This window comes from Chlamydotis macqueenii, chromosome 9 (genome assembly GCF_036417535.1).
Source record: "Chlamydotis macqueenii isolate bChlMac1 chromosome 9, bChlMac1.mat, whole genome shotgun sequence".
NCBI classification, from domain to species: Eukaryota; Metazoa; Chordata; class Aves; order Otidiformes; family Otididae; genus Chlamydotis; species Chlamydotis macqueenii.
Window position 1 is genome coordinate 19,664,045 of NC_141564.1, and position 19,589 is coordinate 19,683,633.

Here is a 19,589-nt window from a genome sequence, read left to right on the forward strand (position 1 = left end):
GCACAGGGGCTGTGACAGCTACAGCAGAGGGCTATTGACAAAGCAGGACAAACTTGGCATGGATCTGAAGGCTGACACTGTCAATGGACATGTGGGTTGCTCCAGAAAAAAAAAACAAACAGAAGATACATCCACAGTTTGCTCATAGAAGGAAAGCTTTGTCCAAAAAGCTAACTGGCTGCCTATTGCTTTCACCAGAATCTTCCACTAAAGAATAAAAGGGAACAGACTCTAAAAACACGCTAATAGTTAGGATGAAAGCAATGTGTGCTCTTGACTCTGGTGTGTTTTGCCAGGAGGTGTTAAGGTTAGTTTAGTTCTTGCTGCTCAAACATACCAACAAAGAAGGAGCAGGAAGAATGCCCATTAGTTATGTGCTCTGTAGTGAATACGGATCAGGAACACTGCAGACCTGAAGCCAAAGACATTGGTTGGGAGAAAAGCATTAGTGCCAAATCCTACATACAAAACTGCTTAAAAAAAACCCCAAACGAAACAACAAACATTCAGAAGGATACTGGTAAAGAAGCCTGAAAATATAATCACCTACTCCACATCAGCTGTCAGCCATGCACCACCTGTCTTTATGGCATTTTTCTTTCATCACAGCTGTCAGTGCCTCCCTTATTCATGCTATGCTCGTGGCACATCTGAGGGACAGAGGTGTTAACTTGGTTAAGGGCAGTGTTAACTTGTCAGTTATCTAAAACTGCCTTCCACAAGCAGTCTGCAAAAGTTAACAGGCACAAATACTATATAGGAAATACTTGCATGAAGTCTGAGCAGGGGCCTTTAGCTTGCACAAGGAGCCATGTTCTCCCACCTCTTCCAGTTGCTACAAGTGGTGTGAACACAGAGCGGTGTGACTTGCCACGGGCACAAAGGACATCTCTGATAGAAAAGAAACAAAACCAAATAATTAAATTTGGACTTCAGGAGCTGAACCATCTTTACCTTTCATATCATTCAACACTTCACATGGCCTCTACTTCCATGTCAGGAAATGTCACTTACAGTCTTGTAGGTTTACCTCTCCTCCAGTTCCTGGTCCCATGATCCTATGAAAAGATGAAAGGGTTGCCATCCCTTGGTCTTCTTTTTTTGGCCCATTCTTGCATCCACCAAAGAGTCCCAATGATCACACTGCTATGCAAAGCCCTTACACATGAGGAAAACAGACTTATTTACTGAAGAGCAGGTCAAATTTCTAAACGAATATGAGGAATTACAGACCAAGATAAATAATTTCATATTGGGGATGAAATGACAACAGTCTTCCACACAAACATTGCCGACTCTTGTGTTCAAAGAATGTCAAACTGGCTTAGAAGTTTAAAACAAACAAATAAACAAACAAACAAAAAATCAGTCTTAGTTTAAATCCTATTTTCTATTTTTGCCATGTTTTATATCCACTCAGGGCTTGCAGATTATTTTTTTTTCCCCAATATGTAGAAGTACCACGAGTCACAATAAATCAAGACTCTCACAGACCTCTTTGCTCCCTATGCAGGTTTAATTAAAACACCAAACGTGATCACAAAGAGTAAGAAAAAAGGCAGCATCAAAACATACTCAGTCTGTTCCTCTTCAGACAGGAAAGAAAGCAAGAAGAATCCACACAGTTACAAGATGTGAGAATATTTCTTTTTAATTTAAAACAGTTGCAGCAATGTCATTCACAACCTTTCTTATCTCAGACAAACACTCTCCAAACTGTTAACAGTGCTTCAAACAAACAACTCTAAACAGTGTAAAGTAAACCAGTACAGACACTTCCAGGATACAACAGTAAAACCACTGAATAGTGAAGAGAAATCCAAAACTGATGTCAGCCATTAAGGTCAAAAGGGGCCATGAGAGAAGAATAAAAAGTTATGTCCAGTTACATATTTTGCATAGTCTGTCAGTGCATGAAAACAGCAAAGAAGATAAAAAAGGCTGCTGCCAGGATGGAGAACAAAATTAATGAATTTGAAATGCTTCTAAAATAATCTAATGAGCTCTGGTTGCATCCATATTCAGAATGTGTGCTACAATCCAGTGGAGGCTGCCTGAATCAAACAAACTGGACTGATGTTTGTTTCAGTTACACCAGAGTCAGAAGTAATGCCACTGAACCTAGTAGATAGTGATAGTCCAGAAGCACCTCGACTTGTTTTTAAATCACAGCTTTGAATAAATTAAATTATCCTATTTTAGCTAGGGAGATTAAATAGGAATTTGTGTCTACATGTATTTTGGAGCTTGGAGATTGTGGGTCTACTGGATCCAGCATGCTGCTAGGAATGAGAGGAGAAAAGGAAAAAAAAAAAAAAAAAAAAGGAAGAGTTGTTGAGTTTTTATTCCTTCCACTCTCCTAACTTAAATGTATCATACAAAAAATGAAAAATCATTCTGACAAATAAGAGCATTATTTGCTGCCAAGTCTTGGCTTGCCATAATTCCCAGGTTAGATTGTCTCAAACAGCTCACAGTGATTTTTTTTCTTCCTCCAACCTTTTTTGTCAAGCAGCTCTCAGCACACCTAACCCTTCAAGAGCTGTAACAGTACCCAGACACATGGAGTTTCCCATCAGTCACTGCCCAGGTTGCACACTTAAGCTTGGCCCAGCAGAGTCAAGTGCACATAAATTTTAGCAGGCAAAGCCTGACAAATTAGTCATCTGTTGAGGACAGTCTCTTTGAGTGTGGCTTCTGTGTGCTGAAATTTAAAAAACCAAACTCACTCCTCTGCCCCACATTAGGCTGAAGAGTCGGGAGTTTACATCCTGCTCCTCCAGATCCGTAATGTTCTTCACACATATCCCATCACAAAAGGGAGATGACTTAACTGGCCATTTGAAAAAGAAGGGAAGCCACTACTTTGGGATATATTAAAATAATTCCTCAAATAGCTGAAGAACTTAAACTTGGTTTTGTGCGCTAAATTTTAGAAGCCTTTCCCCTAAACTGCTCCCTGCACTTCTAACCACTTGGTAGTTTAGGCAGGCAGTACACAAGAGTGATGAAATAAAAACAGTTGCAGAAGTTGACCTGCTACAGTTCATCTATCACAGCCAGCAAATTGCTCTTCCCTTTCATCTACCATTTCCAGTTTATCACCTGCCAGTTTTCCAAGTGTGCCTCCTATTAACTGAGAGCAATCAGTCCCACAGCCATTCCAGTTTTAGGATGTACCAGACAAATGGCTTGCAAGAGTCCAAACTCCATCCTTAATCCTGCAAGACCAGCCACATTTCCAGTTTAAAAATGAACATGGCAACAACTTTGTTGGCCTTTATTTACCTAAGGTTTCTAAATAAAAAGACAGTGGCCACCAGACCTTGTTAGTTTATAAATAGCCCTTTAAGATCATGAGGCAAGAGGGAAGCTGCTGTGTTGAACTTCCTTGGAATATAACTGTGCATTCAAAAACATTTTGAAAAGGAAAAAAAAAAAAGGGGGGGGGGGGGCGGGAGACAGGCCTTTTGTCCTTTTCCTTTTTCTACTGCCAGAATGAAAAAGCACACTCATAGATGTACAAAAGTTTTGGTTTTTTTTTACTTTAAATAAAAGATGTATCACTGCATAATTTGCTGATCTCATTTTCAAATCCGGCATTTTCTGATGAAATACACAAATATTTAAAACTCCAAAGATGAAAAAAAAATTACTGGCAGCTTTTATTTTGTCCAGAACTGGTGGCTCAATAATTACAAGGAAGCTGAACCTCATGGGAGCCTCTTACTAATGTGCTAGGACGCCCTTCTTTTGTGTCAAAAAGCGCACCAAGTGCAGGAAGCTTTCCCAGCAATTAGGCACCATTTATACTCTACAGAATTATTGCACTAGAATTTCTCTCATAATCTCCTAAGATCAAAACCTGAATAATAAAAATAAAATCAACAGTATTTTTTTGGCTCTGCATGAGGCTATATCACCAGAGGGAGAGCTATTTTTCCCCCAAAGCTGGAAAAAATAAAATGCCCTACTCATAACCAGATTTTTAATCTAGGTTCTCTTCTGTAGTGCGTAGCTGCCTGAATTTTGCTATTTAACTTGCAGGCACTGACTGCAGGGAAAATGCAATTACACCTCCCTGCCTCTCTTGCACTCTGTAAGAAGGATTTTTTGGACTGTTCCAATTTATTTTGAGGGCTCAGTAAGATTATATGAGGCAACTCCAGCAACAGTCTCTAAGCAGTGGCCAACACTGTGAACCTTTGGAGGTTTTCTGGAATCATGAAAGGTTTCTCATTCACCATTGTATTTTTTCTAGAATTAGTGTTTTAAATACAACTTAAAAACCCACATATATATTCTCGCCTGTGACACAAACTGAAATAACACCTCAAAAAAAAAAAAAAAAAATCACCACCAGAAAAGGTGAGCCCCTACCTACTCACCCCTTCATCCCTGCCAGAGATATAAAACTCCTTTTAGAAGGTGTTTGTTGAAGAGATCAGATTATTGGTGTGTTTGCAAGTCTTAAGAAAGCTGAAACATCATTTCAAGGTGAGGGTTTTTTGGTCAGGTTTTTGTTGTTGGTGGTTTCTGAGGTTTTTTTTTTTTTTTAAAGGGAGGAAGGAGAGAGGGGCAAATCAATAAATCAGCGATTTTACTAAGCAATTTCCCCCACTCACGGATGGAACAGAATACTTAAGCAGTCTTTGGCAGAAAGCAGAATTGCACTATGAGTACTTTGACAGGGAGTCGATTTCAGCTGGAATCCGATGCAAATTTCCCTGAAATAAATATAATGGGACATTAACCCCTTCTTTACCTCTTTCATGAGAAAAAAAAATTAAATAATAGCCTTGCCTTTCCCGAGGGTATGCATTTCATTTTGTAGTCAGAAAGTCTGCTTCTTTTAGTCATCTATAATCCTGAATCTGTTGGAAGAACTTGCAAATATTCACGAGAAGATGAAGAAATTTACATCTGCAAAAATAAAATCTGCTATTTCTCTTTGGCAGAAAATGTACAGGGCACTGACAGGAGACTGCTTCCATCTCCAGTAGTTTCTTAGGCTTAAGCATCAAAAAGGCAAATCAAAATACTATAAAATTGAATTCCAACAGATACAACTTCAGTTGACTTTTCTCACTGTACTGAAAATAATCTTTCAAATAAGATATTCTGCTTTAAAGAACACTCACACACTCCCTGCCTCCAACTTTAGATGCAATATGACTTCTCTGAGTGGTCTGGACTCTGGTTGAAAACACTGGCTCCCTGTTATCAAAGATGCAAATATTTATTCATTGTATTCAACAGATGAAGGGACAGAATAGGCAGAAGCTGGGCTGAACTGGGCTATTTTTATTTAACTCAAACTTCTGGTTTTTTCTATATACGAGCTGCAAACTCCACCAGTAATCTGCATAGTCTTAAAGTATCCTTTCAGGCATATAAATTTAAAACAATGTACTACTATACATCACCTAATAGAAATTTTCCCTCTAATACTTAAGGCGGCATCAAATTACTGTTTTAAAATGAACTATAAATATCTCAGGTTTTCCTTTGCTTTTTGGCAGTCCAAGGGTTAGGGGTCTTTTGCTTGGCTTAGATTTTCTTTTTTATTGTACACTTTGTTGGACAGGTTAAAAAGGCTTACGGCTTCTTAAGGCCAGGTAGTAGATTTGAGGCCTAACTTGGTATCCTGTGGTAAAAATAAATGTAGCCCAGATCTTTGGGAGGTCGTTCTGAGGCACAGACTCTAAGGTCATTGTAGATCACCCATCTGAAATGAAAATAAGATTGATTACATTCCACACGGATAAAAATCACAAGTTTAGCAGGGGCTTCTCAGATCTAAACTTCAAAGAGCTTAACATATAAAATTTGGCATTGCAACAAGAACAAAAGATCAAAGAAAACAGTCAAAGCAGGTTTACTGGCAGTGTCAGGAACAGAAAACGAAGAGGGACGTGTAGTTACAGTTCAAAAAAATATCAGAGATTCTCAATGCCAAATAATAGGGGCATATCAAAATCATAGCCAAGATCAGCACTGCAGTACTAGCAATACTAGTATTAGTGAATAGTTGATGGGTTTCTTCTGATGGGCAACGAAAGTAAGTTGGAGGAAGCTCAGATAACAAAGCCAGACACAGAACAGCTATTTGTCACAGCAAGCACAGGAAAACTGACTCATCACAGTCTGTAATAATCTTCATTTCTTTGGTGGGAAATGCATACATGGTAACAATATGCATGTTGCCTCCCATGCATACACACCCTGCTCTGTACAGATGCACGCTTCAAAGAAAACATTTGCTCATCCTTGTGTGTGTCTCCCAATTCCACTCACCTTCCCTCTTTTTTGAGATGACAAACGTAGTGGCCACTCATGGTGGATGTTCCCATATGGCTGATGAACCCAAACAGCTCGTATCCTGTTTAAGAAATACAAATGCAAGCATAAGTCTTATCACTAACATTGCAATATGTCTTCAAGGGAGATTTTCCTTCTAATACTGGAGAAGCAGCTAGGCACTCCTAAATCAGACCCTGCATCCCCAAAACCAGTTTCTGTTAAAACTAGAGCATATTCTCACTATAACTAGTGGTCAGATTCACTGTCAAACATCAAACCAATTCAAATCAAACCCACATAGATCTGTGCACATACAACAGGGCTGTGATCATAGCCCCTACTAGGAAAGAGAAAACAGCAGATGAATTCCCAGTTCACAGAGAGCACCACAGAAAGTGCCAGATTTGGAGTTCGTTCTGCACACAAATTAGCCACATCTATGAGTGTGATCACAGATCCCCTATAAGTCAAACAAAACCCAGAAGTTTAAATTTCAGTAGCCCGTAAATGAGAGGACAGGAAAGAAACTTCTTCCTTTAATAGGAGGACAATTTTTGAGCTTAGAGTCTCTGGAGAACTCAGCATTAGTTTTGCTCCGCACCCATTCATGCCATTCACCCAAATTACCACCAAAAGTAAAAGGGTACCTTCTTTCAGGATATTGCATAAGGACAGGGGTCTGGATTTTGGTGGAGAGGGCTTTCTGGAGCCATTTTACAGTATGATGTTGGTTATCAGGATTTCAGGCACTCAGTAAATAGTCTCAGTCTATAAAGGCTAAGTACCATAAAAAATAATTACTCCAAATCTTTTTTTTTTAACCTAACAATAATCAATGTTTCCCATGTCTCCAAGAGACTTAAGATTGGTCTTTATTATGTTAGAAACAAAGAAATAACATAACAGCAGAAATTACATAACAGCAACCACAGAAACAAAAATCAAATTGGCTGGTTTGTTTTTGTTCTTGTTTTTTTTTTTAATAAGACCATTACAGTCAGGATCAGAGGTATATGTTTAGAACACACTAGTTATTAGAATTGATTACTGAAGACCCTTAAAAAAAAAAAAACGTTATGTGATATCCTTATACTAGGACCACCACCGCTGAACTTCTGTACTCTAGTGCTTTTACACTCACAAAAGGTTCTTTCCCTACTTCACAACTTTGCTGTACGTTAGCCCCATCTTGTGGTTTATTTAGCAGTAGTATGACTGAGGATCCCAAAAGAAAAAAAAAAAAAAAAAAAGCAAAAATGGTACATGCAGAATACCAACTATACCTGCCATATTTAGAATAAGGAACTTGGCTGAAGGGATTATCAAATCTCCCACCAGATCACATGAGAACAGAAACTCAGGTGGTCTGTAACAGCAGCGTTATCTTTAGGATCCTCAGCCTCTGAAGATTCAAATATTTTAGCTTTTCTTTGTCTTTTTATCTTACAGAAACAAAACAAAATGTAAAGCTAAGCTAGGAGAGACTTACATGCTGTGGCAACAAGAAACTTGGACTCAGGTTATTCACTGAGTCCAGGGAAAGAGTTTTCTCAGCAAACACCGCCCACAGAACTTGGCAGCCCCACAGAGCTGGACTCAGCCCCAAAAGCAAGACTGGAAGTAAATTATCTGGAACATGTCCAAAAAAACCAAAATAACTACTTTCAAAATAGAAAGGAGCTCTACAAATGTTGTAGGTGTGATGCAACAACATGATAGCCAGTTCTGAGCTGAAAGAGAACTTACTCCCAGACCCATCTTTGATCCTGGGTCCCTCTGACCCCGTCTCTGCAAGGATATTGGCATTAGCATTGTTCTCTGTATTCATGCCAGCCAAAGAAGGCTCATTTTCTTCCTCAAGTTCGGGGTGGCTGAAGATCCACTCTAGTGCACGCTCCAAATTAGCATTCTGTGAGTCAAACAAGCAAAAGAGCAGCCTTTAACACATTCTCTAGCACCCTGTTCAAAGACCAATGAGCGGTAGCAGAGTAAAGATCATGTTCGATAGAACTTGTAAGAGATATACTCTACCCTCCATGGAAAATAGTATTCAAGAAGCACTCTGCAGAAGCTTGACAGATGGAAAAGAAATCCTCCCACAATTAATCCCCACAGCCCCCAGGTTCTCATTTTGAAGGTGCACAGTCTTTAGGCATCCAGGTTGTTTCTCAGCAGATGGTAAAAGAAGCCAAGTTTTTCTCACTTTCCTCCACATTTTATCATTCAAGTGAAACACACAAACCACCTTCCCCATTCTAACCCAGACAAGTCAGGCATCTCACACTTGGCCAGAATAGTTCTATGTGCATCATCTACTAACTGGATTTTTATTTGCGTGTTTCAAAGGTTTCTGAGCATGCAGATGTACAAAGCACATAATATGAAACGAAACTCAAGTGCTACTGGTGACTCATGGAACTCACTGTTGCCTTCAGCGCTCGAATTGCTAGATTCCTTTGGAAGCCCATAGAAATGATAATTGCAACCATCTCTTCCGGAGGTTGGTTATCTAACCCAACAGCTCCCAATCCAGCTGCTCCACTGGAAGCAACATCTCCAAATGCAGGTACGACCAATGGCTCAGCAAAGTCTGGAACAAACAAACATTTGTCAATTTTTCTTTTTCCTTACTGAACTGGAAAGTCAACAACAAACACAAACAAACAACAAACAGGACCTCAAAAGCTGGTCTGAAATCAATGTAAGCTAATTTCACTGTCCCATTTGGGAGTTAGAGGTGTGGAAAGCCTTAAAACAATGAGATGAACATGCACATCACAAAATACCTAGGTGGACAAACTCATAGTGAGCAGACTGGAACAACTCAGACTTGATTTAAGGAAAAAATTTTTACAATGAGGGTGGTGGAATAGTGGAACAGGATGCCACATCCCTGGAAACATTCAAGGCCAGGTTGGACTGGGCTCTGAGCAACCTGATCTGGTTGGAGATGTCCCTGCTTCTGGCAGGGGGGCTGGACTAGGTCCCTTCCAACTCAAACTATTCTATGAATCTATGAATTTGGCACTTGACAGAATTGGAGCAACTGCAGGAAAGTAGCAAAGATTGGTATGGAAGTAATGATGACACCAGAATAGTAGACAACCCGGCTGATACATGTATAGATGTAAAATGAACTGATTCCATAGTTGAAATTACATCAGTTAAGCCCAAGTGAAACTTATTCCCTGTGTACACAAGCAACAGAAAAGCCCACAGCGAAGCGTGAATTCAACAAAGTCTGGAGTTTTCCGGCAAGGGAGTGTTCAGGTATACTCAGTGCTGAATCCTGGGTCCAAATTTTGCATGGATGAAGCACAGGAAGTGAAGAACATCTAGAAGCCCTGCCCTTTGGTAGATAGCTCAAGTTCTAAGTACAGCATGAATGCTCTAGCCTGAGGTAGAGAACGCCAATATGGAAGAAAAGCATCTGGACCACAGGATTCTTCCTACTTACACTTGATGACAAGTCAGCTTCCCCCTTAGCAGCATAGGCCTAGCCAAAGGGTGGAAAACAGCTGGCCCACACCATCAGTGAGGACAGGACAGTGTACTTCTGCTGTAGCTCTGTAGCTTAGGTTTGCAGTCATCTTCTTGGCAGAGCATGCCACATAATGGTCAAGAGCTACATATCCCAGGAGCAGCTTAGGAAAATTCACTCACACCTCCAGGTTTTCAGGGGTGGGGAAGGGGGCCATTGTTTCTCTGTCACACATTATAAAATTTCTACTGACTGCCAAAACACATAACCACAAGTTGCATTTAACTTTCATCTTCTAGTCACTGACCTGGTTCTTCCATGTGTGCAATGATCCAGTTGAAAGCGACTTCAGCACCCAGGTTGCCTGTATAGTACACAGCTTTCCGACACGCTTCCAAAGGAAAACCCATCTCTGCTAGTTGCATAACTGAAGACTCATCAATATCTAGAGCTACAAGAAAGGACCTTCTAAAGTACAAAAGTCTAATTTCATCCATTGTATAGTATTTCTTACTGTTATTCATGGTGCCACATATTACAATACATCTCCCTTGGATTTGTTTTAGTACCACAGTAAATCCATACCCATTAGAAAACAGCCTTGTACAAAGCATTATAGCATTCGTTATGGACTTACTGATAATCTTTTGTCTCAGTAATCTGCATAGATCCATAAACCTTGATGAATTCCTACAGGACTTTATTCAAGAAGAAGAAATTCAGCACTGCATTTCAAGGGGTGAAGTTAGGTGCTGACTTTGGCTAGAAATGGCAGCCAAAAGCAATCAGCTCTCTTAAATACAGGATGTTGCTGGTGAGAGAAACAACAGCTGCTGGATCTAGCAGCCTCCGATTGAACTTCATCTCTGAATGACAAGGCCCAACAGCTTCAGCTGAGGTCAGACTCCAGAGGGAGCCGGGATCAAGGTGCTGTGACCTCCAGAACTGCAAGATCCTGCTGATGAGCAGCAGACAGAGAAGCAGCTCATTCTGGCTATGCCGATGCTAGTACAGACTCTTAAAGTCCTGCACACATGCAAGTAAACACTGAACAAGTAGAAAAATCAGCTGTTATTTAGAAATATGCAGGGTACTACTCCATGCATCTCTATGAGGACAGAGAAGCCATTAGCTGAGCAAAAGCATGACAATTTTTTCAAGCAGCTGAAATACCAGTCTCAGAAAAATGAGATACATACACTCCATTAAATGGTTCGTCATACGATCTGAAAATTGAGAAAGGAAAAAACAGGGAAAAGGACTTATATGAATGCTAAGTAGATTCATATGAGAAATACAATTCCATGAAATCATAGAAACATTTTACCTCATACAGGCAAGGCATGTTCATTCTTACATGTACTATACATATGTACTGTATACAAGGGAGTACACAAGAACTGAGAGATTGATTTATCACCCAGACTACTTTATCACCAGGTTTTAGACAAGAGTTAGTACAAAAGTGCTCAAAAGATAACAGCAGTTTAGTAACACCTCTTAAACAAATTTAAGAAATGAGTAGATTAATGCTCCACTCCGACACCTATCATGAGACTCAGTGTGGGAGTCTGAGAAAAAGTCCTTTGCACCAGGCCCTGGGAAGTGCACAGTGACTTTACTGAAAGGGATTCATGAACGTGCACTGAAGGTCAACAGACAGAAGACTGTCTCTGCATGTAGCTGACTTTCATAAATGTAGAGCTCTTCATATGCTTCTCTATCCACTTAAGTCCGACATACCAATCAACATTCAATAAGGATGAGCACAAGGACTCCATCCTTAAGTAAGGATAACCATCGATGCAAATGCAAGACACGGAACAATTCTGCCGGTAAAGATGAAGAGATCATAATGCAGCACAAGCTGCTCCACTGAGCAGCACTAACTATACTACTGCAAATGAGGCAACCACCACACAGCAGGGTAAGTACAAGACTATAGCCAGTAAAGCAACTGAAATAATCTGTTTCACAAAATACGATATCTATCTTTAGGCACAGCAATTTCATAAAAATAGGAATTATTTGGAGACAGTTCAGAGCAACAGCATCAGTCATAAATCCTGCAAACATCAAAGCAGAAAAGCTGGAAGAACTAGGGTTGTCTAGTAGGGAGGAAAAAAAAGGCTGTGAGGTGTTGTAACAGTGTTCAATTACAGAAGCACAGAGCTGCTTTTTTGTTTATAGCTCCAAAAGGTGAAGATTAAGGAGAATCAGTATATGCTAGAGGGAAAGTGGAATACAGAGAGAATCAAGAGGGAAGTCATCAGTAAAATACCTTTTGGGTCATCAGGAATGACAATGGGAGGAGCAATGTCTGGAAGTTCCTCTTCTCCTGGCTGGAGACCCCTGGCCCGAAGGTAGTTGATATCTAGGATATCTGGCATGTCTACAGAAACATCTACAAAAGCAGAAAAACAGACTAAGCTTATGAATCCAGCAAAATTACCTCATGGTGCAACGTACCCTTTCTGAGAAGGGACTCTGGGACTCTAGTACTCAAGCTACAAACAAAATTCAGAACACTACAGCACAATTTAACTAGGAGGACAGACTATATGAAACTATATTTTGACTCCATAGACCTGATGAACTGGTTTAGTTTGTCACTATTGAAAAAAAAAAAAAAAAAAAAAAAAAAGAGGATTCAATCAGGATCTTCACAGTACAGCTCAAGCCAGGTCCTTGTTATAGACCAAAGCCTATAGATTATCTTGGCTAGAATGAGAAAAAGGTAAATACAGAAGTCACATACCAAGCTTTTTGGGTATCCAATCAAGGCCAAAGGTGAATTTCTTTATCTGCACCACTAAGTACTCAGGAAATGAAGCAAAACGCGAAGTCCTGGGAAGCACAAGAAATACAATCCAGTGAAACAAGGCAACCAAATCACAAGCAGCACAGATTTCAGTACTTCACGCACTCTGAGATGAGTAACTTCAGCCCTGAGTGAGACAAATAGTGATGGAGTTTATAAACATAAATTTCACCAAAAAAAAATTTTCAAGTACAGTGGAGAAGTATGGTAGTAGTTTTCTATGCATTCATATCCTGAAAGTCAGCCCAAACCCTTGTAGGCAACTCAGCTTGTAGGAAGATTACAAAAAACAACTACAAGTAATATTAAACTTGCTTACTCAAGTTGTTCTAAAGTTGAATGTCTGGAAATAAAGACATATAATAATGACATATTGGCTAAAACTTCAGGGCATGAGCTTAAAACACAGCTCAGAATGGAGTAATAATTAAATCTATTTTTTTTCACTCCCTTTCAAGTAACAGTAACATTGTCCATGAGGTATCAGTCCACTTAGAAAGCATTTCATTAAGCAAAGATTTAAAAAGCTGTTATTTGTAGTTTTTCACATGAAAGTGCAATGTAAAAAAATTACATTATATTCTTATTGAGCTACTATTATATTTATCAAAATAGAGGATGACTTTGGAGTTTAAGGGGATTCCTGATATTTGCCCACTTAGTGACAATAAAATGTTTAACCTTGAACACAGCATAATATTACATGTACTGCCATTCTTCTTCTCTATGCTCCCATTTTCCCCCCATTTAATTTCCTGCATCCTTCCCTTTATTTTCCATTCACACATACCATCCTTTTTTCTAATTCATTTAACTCTAGGTAAAATACAGTAAATGCATCATAAATATAAAGCTTTTCTATCATACTAGAACTAACGACTTCCTAAATTCTTGTTTGCACAACCTTGCAATTTTAGTCACTTTTCCCATCCGCAGCACAAAACTTTTGAATTTTAAACAGCAAATTATTCTTCATCTTTCAATGCTTTTAAAGACCTAGGGGATGAAAAGCTGAATTAGAAATTAACCCTGGACGTATTTAAAGACTAGAATGTTCTTCCAACACGTTCACAGTTAATACAAAAGCCTTTAGATTTCCAATACATTTTCCTCCACAATGTGCACTTGTCTCCTAATTTTCAATACCATGTCAGTGAAACTGTATGCTAAGACAGCAATGAGTCATTGATATGTTAAGTGATCTAAAAATAGAAGGTATTTAGCCACAGCAAACCAGTTGCAGAGCCCAATTTTCAATCACTCCTTGCTGCTGACATAGAAATGGAACCAGATAAGAGACTAACTCTTGTTCTCAGCACAAAATATTGCCCCTGAAAATTGCACTGATCTCTGCCTGCTGTCCTGTTTCTTCTTAATGCTTTTTTAAGCACAAGATGTTCTTGGTTCTTTTATCTACCTGACTATAAACACATAAGACATTTTCTTTCTCTTATATCACGTACCATGGCCCCACAAAAACAACAGCAAACTTCAGAGATGCAACCAAACACTGTAGCATACAAAAATAATGAGTTGAAATCCAAACACAAACAACATAAAACATAATAAAACCAAATTTTTCAGTATGGCACTTCACAAATGCAAAAACTTCCATCCATCTAAAGAACTTTCTCACAAGAAACCACCTTTATTTGTTTCACCTTGTTTTGTTCCACACAATGCCCTTCAACATTGTTACTCAAATGAAGATATCAAAAGACTGAGAAGAGGCATCCAGACTGTATCTCCTACCACACAATACTCTACTATCCACTCTATCACTAGCTGATACATAGGATCCCATTTTAAAAGGTAGGCAGACAACCAAGCTCCAAGCATTTAACATTCAAACTCTTAACAACCAGATGGCATCACCTCTTAAAGTCTGATAGTTGAGAACAATTTATCTCATGCTCAATTGGTCATTACAACTCTTGCCAGGCTTGATCTGCACATCACATTGATGAGCCCCAGCCCTAACACAATGCAAAGTCCACTATGCCTTTCTATTTCTCTCTGCATCATGTCCAGGTATCAAGATAAGCACAGAGCACTACCATATAGGTTTTTAGCAGGCAGCCAGACACGCACTTACTTAACTCCTGCAGATTTTGCTTGAAGGGCACTGCTCCAGAAATCTTCTACATTGCTTGGCTCAGAAAAGGCCTGCAGACAGGCACTAAATGGGATCTTGGCACGGACAAGCTCTGGTGGAGGTCTCCTTGCAGCTTCTGCTTCTCGCCTCTTCAATTCATAGGCAATTAATTCATCTGAGAAATATACATGACACTAAAAGCTAAATGAAGATTGTTGTGGTTTTGATGTCCCTTACCAGTCAAGGTTTTCCAAGTTTTAGAAATGCAAAAAACCACTTATCAATAAAACTTTTACATGGCTTTAACCAGACATCAAATCTTTTTGTCTGCACTGGAGTCAGGAGCTACACTTAAAACCATATCTCTTTTTTGAAGGTTTCTGTTCATGGAGAAAAACACAGAACTGGAAATAGTGAGCAACAGGCAATTAAAACCTTGCCATGACAGCCAGAATCCTGTGTTAAAAGTAATGCTAACTACCCATTTAGACAGCAATAATTTTCCAATTCTCTGTATTGTGCTATTTCCAAGGATCTGATCAAGTCATTGGAATAGATCCTTCTCGCTTTAAAATATTTTAAATTTTGAGATTATGAAGGAAACCAGAGGCACATCCTCCTTCTAGTGTTCCTGTGATGTCCCCTTCGCTTCCACCTCAAGCATACATTCATTTACCTCAAGCACGCATTAGCAGGACTAGGGAAATGATCATTCCCCAGTACGCGGCACTGGTGAGGCCACATCTCAAATACTGTGTTTGGTTTTGGGCCTCTCACTACAAGAAAAACACTGAGGTGCTGGAGCATGTCCAAAGAGCCACAAAGCTGGTGAAGGGTCTAGAGCACAAGTCTTAGGAGGAGCAGCTGAGGGAACTGGGGTTGTTTAGTCTGGAGAAAAGGAGGCTCAGTGGAGATCTGATCGCCATCTGTAACTAGATGACCTTTAAAGGTCCCTTCCAACCCAAACTATTCCATGCTTCTATGAACTACCTGAAAGGAGGCTGTAGTGGGGAGGATATTGTTTTCTTTTCCCAGGTAACAAGCAATAGGACATGAGGAAATGGCCTCAAGTTGCACCAGGGGAAGTTTAGATTGGACATTAGGGAAAAAAAAATTATTCACTGAAAAGGTTATCAAGCATTGGAACAGGCTGCCCAGGGAAGTGGCTGAGTCACAACCCCTGGATGCATTTAGAAGACCATGTAGATGTGGTGCTTATGGATATGGTTTAGTGGTGGACTTGGCATTATTCGGTTTACAGTTGGACTCAATGATCTTAAAAGTCTTTTCCAACCTAAATGATTCTATGATTTATTATCTTAGTCTGCAAGACTCCACCAAGATTTGTCAGTACCTCCTGCTTCCAAGTCTTCTAGCCTCCTCAGCCATTTTCTCCTTTAAAAACAAGTATGCTTTCTCAGGCAGCTCACAGGCATGAAAATATAATTCCTGTATATTGAATCAATATCCAGCACTTCGTCTTCCTTCCCTCCTCTCCTCAAGACCAGGATATCCAAATTGTATATTTTTGGCTTTATAGATGACAAGCTATCTTATACCCCTCTTCCCTATTATCACATTAGATCTTATAATCTGCTCCTAACAAACACAAAGCCGATTTGGTGAGGGGGTTTTTTGTGGTTTGTTTGTTTGTTTTGGTTTTTGGGTTGTTTTTTTTTTTTTACTATTTATTTAGTGTTTGTGTGTTTGTTTTTACAAGACACTCATGAGCTAGCATGATTAAGAAGTTTTTATATACTGGTTCACAGTCCAGGACAAAGGAAATCCAGTCTTAATGGGGATCTTTTGGCACACACATGCACACACAAAAAACAAGGGAAAATAAATTGTAGTACACGTGGTGTGGCATATGCCTGGGTCAAATCCAGGTTAAGGTTTTAAATCACAAATCTCTGACATCTTTATCATACAAACTGCTACCATTCTTGGTGATACACTCCTGAGTGGTGACTTAATGGTGGTCCCACAGTGTGAGAAGTCTGTCTGAAAATTTGCCATGAGTAGCCAGGTAGAATTCTTCTTCCCTAAAAACATAATCGGGGTGGTAAAGTCACAAATTGATGTGTGTTTAAAGTCTCCTTTAAAGAAAACCAAACCCAGTGACTTTCACCTGATCGCTTCATTGGTTTGATGTGCCACATGGCCTTGAAACATCTTATCCACAAAGAGACCACATGGGGGTCAGAACTTCAGTGGCTGAGAAAGTCACCAGAAGGTCAGTCAATGGACCAGTTTGTTTATTTACCTTTGTTTGTTGCTGCTTCCATGGCAACAGGTAACTGCATTATATAGTCCACCCTCTCTGTGTAGCGGACCTTTCTGGACTGGCAGCATTGTGTGCGTTCTTCCACCAGGAACCGGAAAACATCACTAGGGTTTTCTGAACCAACAGGGTTCCTCTGAAAGGAATATTAGATCCAGTCATTAAAGTGACAATCATTAAAATGGCCAGAGAACCCAAACGGCTGCTGGCTGTTTTATGGCAAGCACAAAGACACCAATCTTGCACCCAGACCTAACAGCTCAGCTTGCATTTTATTGCATATATAACTCCTGCATTCAGGGAATCCCACTGAAGTCCACAATGTCTGCACACACAGCAGTATCTTTCCATGCATAGTAACTTGCAGATTATGTACTTAATGAATCTGACTGAGCCAAGGTGAACAGAAGAAGGTAGGAAAGTGGCAGGTTACAATAAAGAGAGACAGCTCAGGTAAATAATATGGAGCATACTTTCAGCAAATAGATTTGCTCCTACTACTTTGAACCTGCACTGAAACAGAACAAGCAACTTGTAGCTCATTATCCAGATGGGAATGTCATACAAATAATACACCTCCTCTTTATTGTTCATGTTAATGTCTGTTATCAGGCAAAAACTAGAAAAATGTCTAACCACCCTATAATCAGTACATGTGTTTTGGGATGCAGAACATCATGCATGCAAGTGTGAATCACTTGATCTAGACTGTAACACGTGAATAAACACCCTCGATTCTTGGGGAGAATGGGAAAAATAATGAGGAAGGATGGACAAGAAATAAATGCTTTAAATCAAAACTGCATGTATTTGTAAGTTTCCTTTTCAGAAAGACAGCATTAAAATTCACAGTACTGATTCTTTTACACAGAGCATTGAGCTGGAGCCCAGTGAAACTAACATTTTACACAGAAATATTCAACTGACAAACAGTCACTTCGCTTTCAGCAGGAGAATCCTTCCTCTGGTAACATTTCAATGACATACAGCTGGGATTTGTAAAAGAACTGGACATGGTAATTAGTTTGCTCCCAACAATGATATCCATTTGGAATAATAATAATCATAACATCTGATTCATTAATATTCCAAGACAAGCTTCAATATGATAACCAAATGGATAGTATGGAATCATAAAATGAACAGCAATTTAAAAGGACAGTCATATATGTTTATTAATCTTATAGCCTGTACAGTAATGCTTGGACTTCTATATCTCCTGCAATTCTTATCAGCAGCATTGGCCCCGTGTGTGGTTATGCAAGAGTCTCTACTAAAAAGAAGGAAGAATTAAAGAAACAAGCATTTCTAAACAAAAATACGTTTAAATTAGTGCCATTTTCTATATATCCAAGGCTGAACTACGACAATAATAAAAATTGAGCCACTCATAACAGCTCTGCCATTGTCTTAACGTAACCAGGCAAAAAAAAGCAGTAATTCAGTAATTCTCACCTCTACTAGATTTATAAGATGCAGCAAAAATTCCTGTGCGTCTTGTTGTCTATTAGAGGAAAATTCTGTGTGGCCTTTACTTATAAAGGCCTTAAACATTCGGGGAGATATTCCATTGTGTTGAGGCTAAAAAAAAAAAAAAAGAACGATTTTTATTCATTCCTGGACCAAGTATCCCAAAGTCACTACACTAGATCTATCTATGGCCCGTTTCTGCCACTGGAGAAAAGATAGTTTCAGTTTAATCTGGTTTTCCATTTTAATAAAAATGAAAAGGGTCCTGAAACATTATTTGGAGGTCTCAAGACATGTTTTATGACATAGTACCTACAGTTTTCAGTTTATCTGATTTTTCTATAGCACTTGCAAGTTAAAAGAGATTACTGAAGATTTGCTAAAGGTCAGCAGTTTTCAGAAAGGCCAAAAGCTTACACTACTTTTGAACATTTGACATTCCTTTCAGACCCCTGTTCCACCTGAAAGTATGTGGGCACTTTGCTGTATCAGCTAGCAGCTTTACTCAGGACAAAACCTTTTCAGAGATCTCTACAGAATCAAGCAGAGAACAACTAATGTGTGCAGCATGCATTCCCATATGGGTTGTTAAGAATAGACATGAATTTGCAATTTGCAGGTATTGGTCATGTTAAAGGACCGTATCATACTGCCTTTAGCCATTCAGTTACATCAGTAGGAAACCACTCCAAATCAGAAAATCTCTAGCTTCCAAGAGACTCCTAGTTTTGACTTTCTCACCCTCTATACCGCTTTAAGAAGCCTCCCCAACCACCTCAAATTGCATCCTCAAGACAACACTAGCTATTATCCCTTTTAAACAACAGTTTTGAAACGGTCAGAATCTTTTACTCAGATTTGCCCTCATCCTCCATGAGATCAAATAATTTTCAAGACAATCCATGCAAAACTGCAGCCTTTAGGATATGTCAGAGGCTGTTAAGCCAATCTCATTCTTTACTACAGTTGCATTATCATACCAATATAAAATAGAAAAAGTGGCATGAAATGAAAGGGACATAAAACACATACTAAAAGAGCAAAATTTTACTCTTGGTTTCACTAGGGTAAGATATTCCTAGACCCATTGAAATCAGAAGCAGATTCTCAGTTTTAATGCTTTTTCAATTTCTGG

At 39.3% G+C, this 19,589-nt stretch overlaps 1 protein-coding gene across 1 annotated transcript in view; it reads right to left on the minus strand.

Moving 5' to 3' along the window:
* Window positions 1-1,625: 1,625 nt before the first annotated feature.
* The window catches only part of USP13 (ubiquitin specific peptidase 13), a 56,232-nt gene continuing 38,268 nt past the window's right edge, over window positions 1,626-19,589 (minus strand). The window contains exons 11-21 of the mRNA XM_086754877.1: window positions 18,440-18,565; window positions 16,967-17,120; window positions 14,701-14,875; window positions 12,543-12,631; window positions 12,066-12,188; window positions 10,984-11,010; window positions 10,092-10,235; window positions 8,727-8,893; window positions 8,050-8,212; window positions 6,298-6,382; window positions 1,626-5,728 (exon numbers count right to left, since the gene is read on the minus strand). Of these exons, the coding sequence (XP_086611003.1) occupies window positions 5,635-5,728; window positions 6,298-6,382; window positions 8,050-8,212; window positions 8,727-8,893; window positions 10,092-10,235; window positions 10,984-11,010; window positions 12,066-12,188; window positions 12,543-12,631; window positions 14,701-14,875; window positions 16,967-17,120; window positions 18,440-18,565 (1,347 nt within the window). The 3' untranslated portion in view covers window positions 1,626-5,634. The remainder of the gene's footprint in view (window positions 5,729-6,297; window positions 6,383-8,049; window positions 8,213-8,726; window positions 8,894-10,091; window positions 10,236-10,983; window positions 11,011-12,065; window positions 12,189-12,542; window positions 12,632-14,700; window positions 14,876-16,966; window positions 17,121-18,439; window positions 18,566-19,589) is intronic.